This window comes from Mesocricetus auratus, unplaced genomic scaffold (genome assembly GCF_017639785.1).
Source record: "Mesocricetus auratus isolate SY011 unplaced genomic scaffold, BCM_Maur_2.0 Super-Scaffold_100011, whole genome shotgun sequence".
Taxonomy (NCBI): Eukaryota; Metazoa; Chordata; class Mammalia; order Rodentia; family Cricetidae; genus Mesocricetus; species Mesocricetus auratus.
The window spans coordinates 36,560,538-36,578,589 of NW_024429195.1; the positions used below are offsets into that span (position 1 = coordinate 36,560,538).

An 18,052-nucleotide genomic window follows, 5' to 3' on the forward strand; every position below is an offset into this window, starting at 1 on the left:
CTAGATATCCCCTATGTGGAAGGAATTGGCAATAGGGTGGGAGGCTGGGGGGGAAGGGGAGTGCGGGAGGAAGGGAGGGAGAGGGAACTGGGATTGACATGTAAAACAAGCTATTTAAAATTAAAATAAAAAATGATATAAAAAAAGAAATCAATGAAAATTCTGTTGTACAGGAAGATAAAAAAAATCAGTTGTTACTTGAAGTTACATAAAATTTAAAGTAATGTTCTATATTCCCCCAAAATCCTAAATCTTAATAAAAATTAAATGACAAATAAATAGTTTTAATGATAATCTAGGTTGTTTTAAATACTAAGAAGAATTGTTAATGCAATAGAATCATCTCATTTCTTACAACTTTTGAAAGGAATCTTATGCCTATGAACATATTAAATTGTTATTTATTTATATTTGATTTATTAATGTGCTACACAAATGGGCCATAAACAGAATGCTGGTTTGAATCATGTGATTATGAAGAATTCAAATAGTATTGTAATATGAAAGAAAACATATCTGTAAAAGAAAAAGATTGTTGGTATAATATTTTTGTCATTTGAGCCACCATTTGAGCTCTGTGTAAGGTCTGGGGCTGCAGGAAACCATTGTTGGTGTTTGGTGTCTTGTGTAAAAGAAGTTTGTGGTCTCATTCCAATTGTAGAGACAGTTGCTCCTTACACAATAGTCACTATAGTGTTTGCCAGCTCTCGCAGAAGACAGGGACTGAATGGGCACAGAAGTAAACTCCACTCCCTGTGCGAATCATCCTCTTTGGGGTCAAGACTGACACGACCAGCACAGAGCCACACCAGAAACTTCCAATCAGATCTCCTCTGCCAAAGTGGTGGCCATTCTCTGTCAACAAGGGATTTTTTAAAAAAAAGGAATGTTAATTAAACGGGGCACCAGGAAGGGTGATTTTCTTTTTCATTCTTCTCAGATACTGGCCGCTCACTAGAAACAAAAATAAGCTTAAATAGAGAATGGGAAATGCCATGCTGCCTTAGCTGTGCTAGCTTCTCTATAAGGTACTGGCAAGCATAATTAAGTTGCTTCTACAGCAATGACTTGTGACCTATGGGTGGTCTGTTCAGACAAAAGCATCAATTTAATATCATGGGAAGCACCTGGCTGTCTCCTCTGAGCTCCTGAGTGGTTATTCATTTTCTTCTGGGAGATCACAGGGTCACCCATTGGTTTGAAAAGCATGTCATGCAGTGCTTTACATATGCATCCAATCTGTTGCCCCTGACTTTTTAAGAAGCTCTGTCTCATCTAGGCTTGCTCCTTCACCCCATTCACCTTCCTGTTCATTTTGAAGTCAGGATCCCTAAATAGATACTAGATGTAAAAAGAATATCTGAGATGCAACCTCATAGTATGTTCAAAAGAAATAGAAAGTAAAACTTATTTTACACAGTTAATGGTAAGTACCTTTCTCCATTTCCACCAGAAAAAAATGAACAGAGGGGAACGATGCTCTACAGAATCAGGCAAAGTACAAACATGTACTAGAAGTGTCTAGCTGAACAATACAGAAAAAAGTAGAATGATATTGCTTCCATTTCCTGCCCTTCATATTGTCAGAAAACCTGCCATAGCTCTTCAAATCCCCATCTTGCTGAAAAGTAATTTATCATCCTCATAGCAGTCTATTTGCTGTTCTACTGAATAAGAAGGCCTTTTCATTGATCTTTGACATAGTTCTGTCTAGTCTGTTTCATCCTGTATTACATGAATATCTATAAGCTAAAGCCTCTAGAGAGATCAGGTGTCCCAACCCACAACCAAAAGGAGGATGGCCTTAAATAATGGAAAACAGTAGGATGAGTCAAATGTACTTCATTTAAGAAATATTTTCTGAAGTCTGCCAAGACCATATCTGGTTATCAAAAACAAGAAAAGTGAAAGCACAGCCTCCATTCTTAAAGAGTAAGGCTAGTATTACCATCATGCTGTTCTTGTGATTGTAATTATTCTTATTTTATTCAACATAAGATTTTTTAAATTATTTCTTCACCCCTTCCCTTTCCTCCCTGAAAACCCTCCCATATAGCCCTCCTTACTCTTTCAAATTCAAGGTCTCTATCTAACTTGTTGAAACATACATACATTTATATGCACATATATATGTATTGAGATAATACTTTATCACTAAGACTGCCTACACATTCTTACCTTGTCAGCTTCTTCCTCTGTTGTAGCCTGAAGTGCATCCTTTTACCTTGCCTCCTCTCCTGTTGGGAAGCCTCAGTCTCCACGGCATTTGCAGGTTCAGGTGCTTCTCTTGAAACATTCTAACCGTTGACCTTAACCTTCCACTTCCAAGTCACCCTTCAGGTCCTTCTTGCAGCTCCAGACCCTCAACTATCTCCCGATCATTGATGACTACATAGTAGTCTGAGTAACAGGTGTACACAATGCTTTGCCCTCCCAATTACACTCCTGCCTCCTTGAGAAACACAGCATTACTGAGTTCCTTTGCTCTGCACCTGATGTTTGAGAAAATGAAGCAGATGCCATAACAGGCTGCTTGGCTTGGTCTTCTCTCAGAGATCAGGCCTCAATTTCCATTTTCTAACACAAGCAGTTTCTGAAGGAGTCACAAATAAAGGGGAATTAATCTCTGCTGCCCCTTACCACAGAGATAAGGGAGATAGGACACACCAAGCCTGGGCCATTGAGCAAGCACTGACCTTCAGTCCATTCTAGACCAGCCAGCCTCCACAGCAGCTCAAGGACAGGGCTTCAGACTTGTCCAGGCTTGCCCCAAAATGAAAAACTGTAGCCCTGAGCAGCCCTTGACTAGTCATGGTCAATTAGAATAAAATAATATGATTGCCAATTGTTAAGCCAACGATATCTAAGTGACCTAACTGCCCTAGAAACTCCCCTTGGCTGCGCTTTAAGTAGCTTACAAGCTCATCTCTGGTCTTTGCCATTTTGTCTTTGTATGGGATGGATGGTTCCAGCATGCTGGAATAATGGACATTCTTGCTGATTACATACATGAATGGTGGTCTTTTGTGGGACTTCTCCAGAATCCTAACAGTGTTCACTAAATGTATAATTGAAGACAGACTGAGAAGACTGATTCCTGTGATAAAATGTACAATAGGATTAGTTCCAGGAAGATGATAAATACTTTGACAGTTGAGGAGAAAGAATTCTTTTGTGACTGGAGAGATGAAGGAAGAGAGAAATGACCTGTTGTCCAGGCCTTCAGGGCTGCTAGCCCAGGCTCCTCCAGGTGAACATTGAAGCTCTTAGTGGACTAGCTGAACCCAAGCCCTTGGGCATTCACCCCACTGTGATGTGTTTCCTTCATACCATGTACTCAGACAAGGTTTGCTACCTAGTGTATTCTCTGCTGTGTACTAAGTGGAATTTGTTCTCAGTCTTTATGATACCCTGTTGCTTATTTCTGTGAATGTTTGCCTTTCAACATCTAATTTTATCCATTGTTTTCTTATCAGTGGAGAGTAACACTAAGAGAGGACGTAGCCCCAGAAGCAAGGGAAGAAATAGAGCCAGTTCTGCAGAGAAAAGGAGAGGGACTTTAGCCGTACAAAATTAATGGGGCCTGCCAGAGCCCTCCTCCTCCTCCTGGAAGGAAGCTTCAAGTGAAACAGAGAGGAGAGGTGTGCTATCACGCTATTAACCTTTCCAACTGTGTCTTTCTGGGGCTCCAGCTCACTATGCTCTTGTCTAATGGAAGAATGTTTCAGTGGCTTTGTGTTTCTGGTGTATATTTAGCAGTCTCTTAGGAAGGAATGGTGAAGATCTCTACTTCATGGTAATATAGCAGATTGAGTGTATGCTTCATGGTAGAAGGTACTTGTCCCTGTATCAATGACTCCCCGACCCTAATACTCAAGATCTCAAGTAGAACAAAATGTCCCAGGACTCACTATGTACAAGAGTGATTTTGAACTCTTGAAGCTCTTACTTTCTTCTCCAAAAGCAGGGATTCTAAGAGTGCACCCTCCATCCCATGTCTGTTTAATACCCACATACCTTGCATTTGTATGTAATGAGTGAGAGTTGGATATTCATATCTCAAAATATGCCTTCTTTAAACTGTGGTTCTTATGCACTCTTAATGTTCCTCTTTAACCCTTTCTGGTACCATCTCTTTCCATATTCTGATGCAGGTAGTCTCATATCTGAATTGCCATTCTTGTTATCCTTGCTCCTCATAATTCTGGCATTCTCCATTTTATCAGCCCCAGCCCCCACTTCATCACCGCCTTCTGCTAGCAGCTATAAGTTGCTTCTGGATAAGGTTTCAGTACCACACTGTTTGTAGTTGCTCAAGATTATGCCTATTCATTAGCCCCAGCAGGCCAGTCCCCAGCTTTTTGTATTTCCCTCCTGTTGGTGTCTCATGTGCTCCACACTCCTCAAATATTCAACCTCAGTGAGCATATGGCTGCACCGAATTGGTCTCACTAGGGTGCACAGCTGAGCGCTCTGTATCAAACGCATGCAGACATATGTTTGGAGTTTGGGCAGTCACTTGTTTCTTCAATCTGCCTTGTCTTGCATTTGTGGCCTTGCACATTGTATATAGCCAATTAAAACCTCATTTTTACTCATCTCAAATAAGGATACATAGTTTATAAGTTTGTTGTGAGGTAAGTGGTGTGGACAAATTTGTTTTGAGCAGAGTTCAGAAGGTTGCTTTGTTGTCTTCCGTATTCATGGTCTGTTTCAGTTTTATAGAATTATGGATGAACTCAGCTGATAGTTCAAATTAATATAAAATAATACTTGTTTCTCTTTTCCTGCAACCAATCCATTTAAGGTGGTGGTTCTCACACATTGTGATGGTTAATCTATATTTCTGAGAGGCAAACCCCTCAAATGCATAAAATATATTCAGTAGCTTCCCCATAAGTGTGTATATCAGTGGACTGAACCAACAACTGGAATTAACAAGATAAGAAAGACAAAGCCAGTATTTTTTTTAATTTTATTTTCCAGTTTAAATTTAGATAAGAATCAAGGTTGCTTCACAAGTCAGTTCCAGGTCCCTCTCCCATTCCCTCCCTTCCTCCTGAGCCCTCCCCCCCCCGGTTATCCCCTCATTTCCCCAGGGAGGGTGAGGCCCTCCATGGGGGTGTGCATAGTCTGTCATTTCATATAGGGCAGGGCCTAGACCCTTCCCCAAGAGTTCGGGTGAGAGTGCACCTCAAACTCACATTGTTCTATGGGAGTCCAAAGTCCGTGAGTATACTTGGGATGGGTACTGATCTGCTGCCCAAGGCTCAATAGATTCCCTAGGCCTCCTCACTGACACCCACATTCAGGGGGTCTTGATCAGTCCCATGCTGGCTTCCCAGGCTGATGCCTGGGATTCAAGAGTTAACCTTTGTCTGGTCAGCTGTTTCTGGGGGTTAAACCAGCCCAGTCTTAATCCCTTTGATCATCAGTCCTCCCTCTCTGTTACTGGCTTTCTTGAGTTCAGCTCAGTACTTAACCAAGGGAGTCTGCCTCTTCTTCGATCAGCCACTAAATAAAGTTTCTGTTTCCCAGACTCTCTGGCCATAGGATTGAAGGCTGGCACTCCCCAGATCTATGTCTAAAATCCATATATGAGAGAGTACATGCCATGTTTCTCTTTTTGTGACTGGGTTACCTCACTCAGGATGGTTTCTTCTAGTGTCATCCATTTGCCTGCGAATCTCATGATTCCATTATTTTTTTCTGCTGAATAGTATTCCATTGTGTAGATGTACCACATTTTCTCTATCCACTCTTCGGGTGAGGGACATCTAGGTTGCTTCCAAGTTCTGGCAATTACAAATAAAGCTGCTATGAACATAGTGGAACAGACATCTTTGTTGTATGAATGGGCATCTTTTGGATATATGCCTAAGAGTGGAGTTGCTGGGTCTTGTGGTAGGTTTATTCCCATTTTTCTGAGGAATCTCCATACTGATTTCCAAAGTGGCTGAACCAGTTGGCACTCCCACCAGCAATGGAGGAGTGTCCCCCTTTCACCACATCCTCTCCAGCATAAATTGTCATTGGTGTTTTTGATTTTAGCCATTCTGACAGGAGTGAGATGGTATCTGAGAGTTGTTTTGATTTGCATTTCCCTGTTCAAAGCCAGTATTTTTAAAGGCTTAGAAATATATTATGTCACCACTCATCAATATTTTAAGGCACACAGGTTCTTAGGTCACAGTGCAAAGCTAATGGAATAGATATAAATCTCTTACAAAGTTATATATCTGCTGTTTTCATTATTTTCTTATTTGTTATTATATCTGACTAGTTATTTACTGCTTTTAATCCTGTTGTGTAGCTGGAAAAGATCTTGCAGTAAAAGGAAAAGCATTATTTAATAACCTTGCTCTTTACTCATGATGTGATTATTATTATTATTTTCTTAAATCTATATTTCTCTTGTTGATGGACTTACTAAATAATCCATTTGGCAAAGGCTGCTTTAAATGTAACTCAATAAATGACTAATAACTTTATTTATCTAATTCCACAAGTTCTAACATGGTAGCTCATACTGACAATCAACTGTACGTACAAAATAACGCTCCTAGCAAATAATACTAACACTTTTACCTTCCAAAGGAAAACTCTGTGCTTCATGTTGCACCAACATTATGGAGGTGCTGGGTTTAAATTAAATATATGTATTAATAAAGCTTACTTTCATTTTCTTCTAGTTTTCTATTTCAAAAGCATTCATTTTCCTTTTCATGTATAATTGCCCTGAGGTGCGATGTGGATACCTTGCTTCAACCATCCCTGCCTGCCAGTTTAATTTTCTGTGAGTAGAGTTGATAATATTCCTCCCTTGATAGGGATTATAATGGCTTTTCATCCTTTGTTGATGAAATCTAAATAAATCTGAATAGTTTAGCTCCTTAATGAAGGGCTTGTGTGATTTAGCTCCAGCATTCATTCTCTGAGTTCTGGCCAAACTGAGTGTTGCTTCCTAACAGGAAGAATATTTTCCACCTTCTGCCCTACGTCAGATTTTCTCTGTATGCACATGCGTGGGTGAGGGATCAAGATTTTGGGAGACAAGATTATTAGTATGAAGTTCATTGGGACATCCCATGAAAACAGTCACAAAAGGAAGTAAGGAAATTCCAGTGTGCTCTCCCTTCTATCAACTCCTATGTGGAGATCAGGGATGATAATAATCCCTCAGAATTGCAGGCTGATCTTTCTGAGAATCTGGGCTGTTCCCAAGGATCATGAGCCCCACAGAATCTATGAAAACGTATTATTAATATCACTGGAGTATGTTCTCTATCTTGGATCCTTTCCTATTCATTCTTGAAGGCTCCTTCTCATTCCCCTGGAATCATAAGCTCTCATAATCCACTAACTTTTCTTTTCATGCCAAACAACTTTCAGACCTGTTCTTAAGTATTTGCTGTGGGAATTGCTTACCTACTAGTTACTTTAAGTATTTCATTAATAAAAACATTCAGCTGTGATCACTGAATACCTTTATTACAGGCAAAGAACATAGTACACAAAATAAGAAAAAGATATGCATTATGCAGATAGCTATTCTCAGTGTATTTTCTCCAACTGTAGGCTCATTTTTGTTATCTCTCTGTCTTGGCCACCACCATTGGAACACATAATGCCAAAGTCTGCTGGTGTTGGTGTTCACTTTCAGTGAAGTAGGTGGTCACACAGGCACCTTCCTGCCATGCATCCAAATTTGATCATTGAATGAAACATTTATTATTAAACTAATTAAATTTAACTTAATCATTTATTTCCATTATTTACTATTACTAAGAGTATGCTTGACAGATTGTTCTATCCCTACTCATGGATAAAATCAATATTCATATTTGGTTAATACAATTGACCCTTATTGTTTCTGGTATCTATAGTTGCATATTTGCTTTTCAATAAGATTTATTTTCAGAACAACTAAAATCAAAACTCACATGCACCAGAAAGCTCATCTTTGCATTCTTTATCCAGCTGATGCATAGGAGGAAGTGACCATCTTGTGCAGAGGAAGGAACTCTCTTATGAAACCAGCTGGAAGGGGTTTAGATCACTACTCTGACACCTGTTGAACTAGCCTTACTCATGCAACACTCATGAACCTTGTTTTTTCTCTTCTGCAGATAGAATCAACTAGAATGAGACACTTCGAGAGTTCAAGACTATAACTATACATTCATATGACATCTCTCTCTCTCATACACACACACACACACACACAGAGAGAGAGAAATAAAACTCTTCATGATTCCATAGTATTTGTACATGAATTATAAAAGTGCTCTTGTATTGTATTTTCTTTTGAAATATAGAGTCTCGTCAATTCTCTAACAATTCTCTAGCAACAGTTTAAAAAGTCTTAGCATTCTTACTGGAACAGAGAGAGAGAGAGAGAGAGAGAGAGAGAGAGAGAGAGAGAGAGAGAGAGAGAGAGAGAGAGAGAGAGAGAGAGCAAGGGAGAGTCTGTGTACATGCATATGTACACACTTAATGTGTGTGCACTTTTTAGTGAGGGTGTCTACACCTGCATATGAAGGCTGGAAGTTGGTGTCAGGTGTCTTCCTCAGTTTCTCTCCACCTTACTTTTTGAGACAGAATCCGCACTAAACCCAGAGATCAAGGCAGCTAGTCTAGCTGGCCAGTGAGCTCTATGGACTCCTTTGTCTCTGTTTTTCTGTCCTTGCAATTACAGTGTGTTCGACTAGGCAAGTGGGGAGAGTGCTGGATCTCCAAATGTAGGTTCTAATGTTTACACAGTATGCACTTTACAAACTTGCTGTCTTAGAGCACCACAGTGAATTTTTGTAAACAATTATAAATTGAAGAGAGTACAATAGAAATGGTCAGAAGGACGACCTTCAGATCAAATGGCCATGGGCTGTGGTTCTGCAATTGATAATCAGAGATCTTGGCCAACATGTTTAATCTTTGGGACCTCTATTCCCTGCGAATTGAGCCCATTTTCATAGGATTGTACTGAATAAGGTGTAAATGCATGAAACCTAAGAGTTTGATGTCTAATCTAGAAACATTAATAAATGGAAAACAGTCAAAAATATATTTTAAAGGCATATTACTTTGAAAGCTTTCACTAATGTAAACAAGCTTTTTTATTTTGAATACCTGACCTAAAAGGTTGTTATTATAATAGTGATGTCTAGAAAATAATTTTGGGTCACTATTATAGTTCTCTGTAATTACCCACTGACAACATGGAATATTATGGTAAACACCAGAACAAAACTCAGGAAAATTAGAAAATTCACTATGCCATGCAGAATTCTGATGCAACATTCCATTAAAACAGTATATCAAGGGGGACCAGGAGTTTATCTTAACACAATTATGAAAGTTAAAGACCTGTAAGTGCAAAAAGGAGTGCTATTTTTTAATAGCCAAACAAGAATCTTAGAATATTAATGAGATGCCTATCGTGTGAAGGAGAATGTCTGGAAATCCTTGCTGAGTGAAAAGGTTGACTAAGCCTTTCCAGGATCCCCACAGGATCTCTACCTTAGGTGTTAAAATGATGTCTTTTACCAGCTAGAGTTCTCCTATGGGCAAACAGGGCTCAGCCCCACTGTGGCCCACGATGATTCATGGCATACATGAGTTTGTGTAGCTACATCTTCTGTCAATGCAGGAAAATGGGACTTGAGTAAGAAGGGTCTCTGCTAACAGGACAATTAGCACGGACTGGAATTCTCTTGAAGAAAGAAATTTTCTTCTTACTTCCTCCAGGGATGGATTAATTGTTCAGAGCCCAAGATGCTCCCCAGAACTAAATCTATGGGCCTATAGGATTTTTACAATTTCCTTTAAAGCTCTACAAAGTTAGGGCAGTGTCACTGCCAGACCAGCCCTTCTTCAAGAACCATCCCACAATGTGCCAGGACAGAACCATCTCTCATAAAAATCCACACTAGTATTTACAAAGTAAGCACTTTAAAGAGTGGTTTAAACACAAAACAACACGTTTCCTGGGCTGCATGCTCTTTCACAGTTGGTGTGAGATGAGCCTGAGGATTGCATTGCACTGAGCATTACAGCTTGTTCAGATGCGTTTTCAATCTCACTGAATAAACAGCATGAGATGTTTGATGAGTGTTAATATGCAAGATGCCACAATTAGGTATGATTGTTCTTTTAAATTACTGCACTCTTTTTTTGTATTCTTCTTTTGATCTCTCACAGACAGTGAGAACAAAATTTGTAATTTAAAACATATTGACTTTGACTCAGAAATTCATTTACACATTGCAAATCCATTGTGGGCTGAAACATATAGCTGGATGAAAAAATATCTTGGGTCTGCAATAAAGATGCCAATTTCTTTCTCCTTTGTATGTATTGTTCATAGCATTTTTCCATGCTAAAATTTTGACCTTAAGTTTAAATTAAAATTCTGTAAATGATATATCCTGGAAACTTTTGAGAAATGACAAGGAACCTGGCCTCATGAGGAAGCAGGATTTAAATACATTTCTGTTGTGTTCATTATAAATATGGGTTTGGGTACTTCCTTTTATTTATTTTTAAATACATACAATCATTCCTACTGGTTGATCCTCCACTAAACACTAACACTTTAAAAATCATCTACTTTTTGGGTTCTAATTCTGAGCAGGTTTTTCTAGGTATTTGAAATTATTAAAGTATACATAAAGAGGAAATTTTCATGTATAACTAACCTGCAGTGCAAAAGAAAAAACAGCACTGTAACATATAGTGCTCTCCAAACTGTGTGTTTGACAAAGCCTGTTTCTACGTCAGTACATGCAAAATCAGCAGACAAGATGCTCAAAAATCCAAAAATCACTTCACCTTTAGTCTTGCATCAAGCCATTAGTTTCTTTCTGTAGTGTTCAATTTAACCAACTCTAGTCACTCTTAATGTATTTCTATACCTTAAAAAACATCTAGTTATCACCTTGTCTGTAAATGTGTTCTTATTAATGATTTATTTTCATTTTTTTCCTCTAGGATATAGACCCACAGTTAACTGGATTTGATTTATATGAGGGAAAATACAGTCAATGGCTACTCTTGCCACATTGCTACTATGGAAAACAGAATGGTCAATAGGAGATGGTCTGATGAATAGTGATGATTGAAGATGCTGCTTCAGTCCATGTGAAATCAATGGGAGCTGCTTGCTGCATGAAGAGTACTCTGAGCTTTCCTTGACAAGCTAACATTTGAGAAGCCGGAGGTGCATTCTGCCATCATTCCATCTTTCTCAAGTGGATACAAATATATTTGCCTCATTGCACCAGACAAATAGACAACTGATGTGGGACCATGGCACTTCCCAGATGCATGTGGCCAAATTATGTTTGGAGAGCCATGATGGCATGTGTGGTACACAGGGGATTGGGTGCCCCATTGGCTCTCTGTTTTTTGGGATGTTTTCTACAGACTGTCCACGTGCTCTCCCAAAAACTGGATGATGTAGATCCATTGGTGACTACTAACTTTGGAAAGATAAGAGGGATTAAGAAAGAACTAAATAATGAAATTTTGGGGCCTGTCATTCAGTTTCTTGGGGTTCCATATGCTGCTCCACCAACAGGTGGCCATCGTTTTCAGCCTCCAGAGCCACCATCTCCTTGGTCTGATATCCGGAATGCCACACAGTTTGCTCCTGTATGTCCCCAGAATATCATTGATGGCAGATTGCCTGAAGTTATGCTTCCTGTGTGGTTCACTAATAACTTGGATGTGGTTTCATCATATGTTCAAGACCAGAGTGAAGACTGCCTATACTTAAACATCTATGTCCCAACTGAAGATGGTGAGTTCATTGCAGGAACACAGGGAGATATATTTATTTTCTATTCTAAGTTTGAATACTATTAATTCATGTGTACTGGTAGTATGCATGGCTTTTCCTGTTGGCATGTAGACATATTTTACATGCTTGCATGCTGCTCCTTTTGTTTTTGTGTGTCAGTGTATCTGTTCTTATTTTTTCACTGTGCCTACTCATTTTCTTTCCTCCACAGCACGTATATTTAGGTAGAAATGGGCTCCTAATTTCCATTTCCTACCAAATGACTTCTGAGAAGATGCATCAGCGTTTCCTCATTGCATGTGCAGGCTCAACAAATTGGGGCTCTATCGCACTCAGTAAAAACAGGAGTGTACTAAGTTAGATAGTGGTGTTGCATGTTCCGGCGGTCTGTGATGGAGCGCCATGTTATTTTCTAGTCTTCTATTCATTTTTCAGTAAAAAGAATATCCAAGGAATGTGCCAGAAAACCCGGCAAGAAAATATGTAGAAAAGGAGGTATGTATAAAAGTGAAAATGAAAACAATGTAAAAGTTTACAGAGGAAGAACCAGATACTCTCCCAAAGGCTGGCTTGCTGAGGCTGGGGAGTAAGTGTTAGGTGATGGGTCAGGAGAATGTAAGCTGAGCAGACAACACTGGGAAAATTCATTGGTGACTCCAGTGTTCTCCTATGGGCAGTACCCTTACTTACTTACTCCTATGTAAGTACCCTTACAAATGTATTTTCTCCCTATGCTTTGCTTATAAAGAAAAAGAAACCTCACTCTTATGCTGCCTAAAGAATTCAAATGGTGCTACCTTAACAACTGGTCAGTTTTAGTCTTTGAACTCTTCTTGAACATGAACAGATGTGTCCCTCTTCAAAACAATTAGTTCATAAGCCTTTATTTTATGGCGGTGTAGTCTTTGATCCTTCTGAACAACTTGCGGACTTTCTGATCATAAGGGTTAATTGGCTACAGCTATGGGGCAGTTACTATTATATGGTAAAAGTGACATTTTTCCCAAGAGTTGTTTTTTTTTTCAGTTACTCTTCTAGAAGAAAATGAGATATTTTTATTCTCTATGTGAAATATTTACAGTCTTAAAATGTCTTTAACTTTTATATATTTATGTTAAACAATTTAAAACATGGGAAGAACGTGATTCAGAAGCTCCAATTAAATCAACCTTCAAATCATCCTCTAGCCAGATTGAGGAAATGTAGACACTGACAGCTGCAAGCTCACATCTGAATGCAGTATGGCCACATTCCATTTTTACATAACATTCAGTAAATCACTCACAGGAGTGGATGATTTTCTACAGCAGTAAATCTAAGTGTTATTTTGACCTTATTCATAACTTAGTAGAATTTTCAGTCCTCCTACAAAAGTCATATTAATATTCCAGGGCTGTACATTCCATCTCTCTTTGCACTTCTAATCTGGCTGGAACAGGTCAGACTTCATTATAGCATCTTTGTGGGGAAGGGAGTGTCTAAACGCTGTTTTATGAGGTTGGATTATATGGAAGACACTTAAGAGTAACAGAATTATGAACCGTCCATCAGAAGTATTTGCTTTAAGTTGGCTATTATTGTTTCTCTTATCTGTTGGACAAAATAGAGTTCGAACTTTACTTTTAGAAATTTAAGGCCATGGTTTGAGCCAAATGTATAGAATGCTTAAGAAAATATATGGCAGAAACAGAGTGCTTCCAAACAACTAAAGTCAATTCCTTTTTTTTTTCAAAAGAGAATAACAGCAGTGATTTACATGCCGTTAACTAATGTATAATGCTGCAGTGTTTATTATTATGCTTCTTATCAAGCATGTGTAATTAGCTAAGTGACTTTCGCCTCCTATCACAAAGCTGTTGATTCACAAAGTCATAAATAAAGATGCTGTTCAAGAATGCATAAACAGAGCATAATGCATGAGAAAAGCGTGATTACAAAAAGAGATAAGGGCACCAAAAGGTAAGATAGTAAGCAAGAAAATGACCTTTCTTCTCATAGAACTTCATCAAGAGAAAAAAGGCCCAATAGAACTTATTATTTTTATTTTTATAACTTGGCTTGTTGATTCTATGAGAATTGGCAAAGTCTTGTGTAGGCTAGGCTGTTTACTTTGGCAACCTTTGAGCTAATTTATAATTAGAATAGGACAATGTCTACAGATGCCCACTGATTGTGTGGTGCAGTCAACTATTGTGCTTTTATGCAGTGCTAATTAAGCGCTATTTAAAAATCCTATTTTTGAGGACTTAGCATATCTTATTATAATTAGAGAAGGCCTGATTCCCTTTAATTGGTTATGTGTTACCTTAAATTTGAATAACTAATAATTTCAGCGTTATATTCCATTCAACTGGTGTTTTCTAAAAATAAAATCTAACATTTACATTTGGCTATTGAATGATGTAGAAGAAAATGTTCCTAAAGCTTTAATTTTATGTTTATTCTCTACCATAAAACGTTTATTTCAGTTAATTCAAAAAATCATTAAGCTACACATAGTGATAAGCACCTATCATTCCAGACAACTGTTGGAAGATAAAGGCAGGAGGATATAGATTTCAAAGTCATCTGTGGCTATGCAGTGAGTCGGAGGCTAGCCTGCTTTATATGTTCCCTGCTTCAAGAAGCTACAAAATTAAGAAAAGAAGAAACAATGAAAGTTAGAGAAAGAGAATTATTCTGTTATCCTTTTTCAAGAAATTACTATTAATTTCATAGCCATTTATACAAATTTAAGTTTATACTACAATGGACTCTGGGTTCTTAAGCATCTTTGTTCTAGAGGCTCTTAAACAGTGGTTCAGAAACCAAGATAATAGTAGCATTGTGCTTGGTCCAGATGCTAATTTTTGGCTTGTAATTATTTACCTCTTTTCTTTATAATGTATACAATCACTTGCAGAAGCAGATGGCCTTGGTTCCTGTGCCAAGCCTTCTATAGTCTGGGCATACTGTATTCACCCAGAACTATTTCTTAATTGCCAATTATAAACATGTAGTAATCAAGTGAGTTAGTAATAAATGAGGCAGACAAGGGATTCTCTTCTCAGAGAGCTTACATTCAAATGACTTTGCAAAGAACAACACATTTTCTGTTCTTTGATCTGTACAAAAGGAAGAAAAATTTCTCCCTCTAGTAGATACCATGCTATATATTAAAAATTCCTTTTGTAATACTTTCCTTTGCATTTGATGTTAGAAAAAACTTAAAAATAACACCAAATGACTAACTTTTGTTTTAAAATAGATCCCAGTTGCACATTTTAATCTATCTTTTTATAGTTCCCATGATAGTTTTAGCTATATGTTAATTGCCTTCTAGATATTCCTCAGTGTTCTGTCCTTTTAAAATTTGAAAAGAAAAGTGAAAGATTAATATAAGCTCTTGCTGCCGAACAGTTGGACAGATAAGTAACATGGAAGTTTGAGTTTTGCATGTGGCCACTATTGGGCACCTTTCATTGTTTATCCATTTCATAATTCCAGCAAATTTATGAGAAAATTACACTACAAAAATCTAGAAAAGCTTTCAAAACTTGTTATTTTCACCCAATTTTTGTTGCTAGTAAAAAGTAGAAGCAGATATGGCCAAAGTTCTTGCCCATAGAGATTATTACTTAGAGTTCTAATGCATGAAATTACTCTATGCAGGACAGATGACTCAGACAGTAAAGTAATGTAAGCACAAGGAACTTAATCAGGTGTGATGACACATGTCTATAATACATTACCAGAAAGACAGATAAAGGGAAACCTGTTGAACTCATTGACCAATGAGTCCAGCCTGTCTTTGAACTCCAGGTTCTGTGGGAGACCCTGCTTCAAAGCTAAACTGCACAACACAACAGCAACACAAACATAATGAGAGACTGTTGAGGAACATACTTGCTGTTGACCTCTGGCCACTATACACATGCACAAATATACAACATGTACATACATACATTCACATGTACACATGCATGCAAGCTTACACCCAAACATGCACAAAAAGGCACATGTACAGATACAAAGTACAAGCACACACAAAAACATGCAGAAATACACACACACACACACACACACTAAATAAGCTGCCTCCTCCAGATGATACTACATCAGTCACAGAGCCAACTTTCTGCTTTTGAATTTCTTCCTTCTCATTCACCTCTTTCTTTTCTGTTTTTCTTTGTTGCATATTCAAACATATTCCCAAATTTTTAAATTCTATAGACTCACAACATGTTTAACAAATTCAGATCTTATCTCGATTGAATTTAATCAAGCCAGTATACACAACTTACTTTCAAAGTATGTGCACAGTCCACATTAATAACATGTTTTTGTTGTTGCTGTTGCTTTCTAGAGATTTTTTAATCACTAAATTTTGTTATTTCACACTTTTGTACATGAGCCACTACATATTCACTGTGTAAACCACTACATGAACCACTCCTATTTCCTATTCTTTTATCTCCTTCCCGTATCAATATCTCATCCATCCTATAATATTCATATTCTATTTACTGGTTTGAGTTTTGGTTGCTGTCCCACAGAGTTTCATATTTTTTAGCAAAGTACAGGTTTCTTACTGCCCATACTAAGTTCCCAGTATCTTCTCCTAGAAAGCTACCAAGGAGTAGTTTTTTTAAAATTCTTCTTTCATACATTACATCCCAACAGCAGTTTGCCCTTCCTCCACTCCTAGTACATCTCCTCCCTCCTCTCTCCCCCAGATACACTCTTTCACCCCCTCCAATGGTAGCACTCCCAGGGACATCATTCAAACATGGCATAACAAGTTACAATAAGACTAGGTACAAACCCTCATATCATTGGTACATGAAACAAGGAGTGGTTTTATCACACTTCACTTTCCCTCTGTTTCTCTGTTTCTGCTAACAGAGACTTGCTAACAAACATTAAGGTGGTCAGGCATTAACACAAGAAGGATAATCAAGGCAGCAGACAAACCCACAAACAAATTTGATTAGCTTCAGATTCTGTGGTTAGTTACACAGCTTTGCATTCTTCCAGGAGATTAACTGCTTTTGTGTAGCTCTTTGGAGATGAATAAAGAATTTTCGCTTTTCTAGTTGTGAGATTTTGTCAACCCACTTCTTCATTTCTCATCCTTTTTATTACATAGACAACTTTGCAGAAGACTCTTGTAATTCCTTACTACTTAAGCATGTTTCTGATTTTCAAAAGTATTTGACTTGCTGTACTTAGTAGTGTTGACTTAAGGTCATCTACCATTCATTCAGGAACAATTCCAGCATCAGTTTTAGAATTTATTTGGTTGGTTGTTTAGCATAGGGATTAAATTGAATACTGTCATCATTGGCACCTTCAGCATTTTAATAAGGGATTATATTCCAGAATCATATTCCTTTTGCCTCCATGTTTCTGAATCCTTCATTCATTTAACAAACATGTATTGATTGCTGGCTGTGTAGGAATTATTGTCCCAAGTTCCATGAAATCATTAGTAGACAGAAAAGCATTTTCTGCTTCTGAGACTATTGCAAGCAGCTAATGAAAATTTCTAATTTAACTTAAAAGGAGTTAAGGGGAAAAACTAATAAACAGAGTAATAAGGAAAAGGTCTGTGAATAGGCATGATGAAGTTACCTTTACAAGGATGCTTTATTGTCATCATTTGACCTACAGCTCAGGATCTATTTGTGTATTTATTGAAGAGTTAGGAGGGCACACTTGAGGGAATGGGTAATAGAGAAAAGCATTGAGATTCAGAAAGTTTAGAATTACTTTTTAAAAGGCAGATAGTTGTCATAAGTGTGGTAAGAAAGGATAGAGACATAGAGAGAGCAAACTGCTATAGTCCACCAAGACCTGAGTATTATCTAGGCTCAGAATAGGAAAATAACAATGGATGAGTAATGGACGCTTCTAATTTATCATGGCCAAAACTGAACAACATCTTTCTACTATGCTACACCCCAAACCATTCTATATTCTTCATTTTGCATCCTAATTGATGCCAAATACATTATGCTTGATTTCATATCAGGATTTGGTCACAACCTATAAGCAACTGATCAATAAGTATGATCATCCAAGTGCAGACATCAAGGAACCAGTGTTCTGACCCAACAGTATGAATCATGTTCAGAAGTGAGTTCTATGCTGAAATCCTTTGATATTACCATATCAGAGATGGTAAAGGAAGTCAATGAAAACAGAGAAACAAAAACTTTTGAGTTCTAGTTTATAGGAAAATTCCAACACTAAAAGGCTGAAACAAAAATG

At 37.9% G+C, this 18,052-nt stretch overlaps 1 protein-coding gene and 1 long non-coding RNA gene across 12 annotated transcripts in view; one reads left to right on the forward strand and one right to left on the reverse strand.

Moving 5' to 3' along the window:
* Positions 1–18,052, forward strand: part of Nlgn1 (neuroligin 1) — a 926,408-nt gene that overhangs the window by 210,061 nt on the left and 698,295 nt on the right. For 6 of the 11 annotated variants that reach the window (XM_040754612.1, XM_040754618.1, XM_040754611.1 and 3 more), the window contains 2 exons: positions 10,990–11,800; positions 12,236–12,295. In XM_040754612.1, coding sequence (XP_040610546.1) covers positions 11,308–11,800; positions 12,236–12,295 — 553 coding nt within the window. In that variant the 5' untranslated portion in view covers positions 10,990–11,307. Of the gene's footprint in view, positions 1–6,771; positions 6,797–10,989; positions 11,801–12,235; positions 12,296–18,052 lie in introns of those variants that run through there. The other 5 variants (XM_040754615.1, XM_040754617.1, XM_040754609.1 and 2 more) reach the window with 2 other exon arrangements.
* Positions 395–2,785, reverse strand: LOC121143238. Its single transcript, XR_005880428.1, has 2 exons — positions 2,179–2,785; positions 395–855 (listed from the first exon to the last, which is right to left on the reverse strand). It is a non-coding gene; the product is annotated as an uncharacterized LOC121143238 (long non-coding RNA).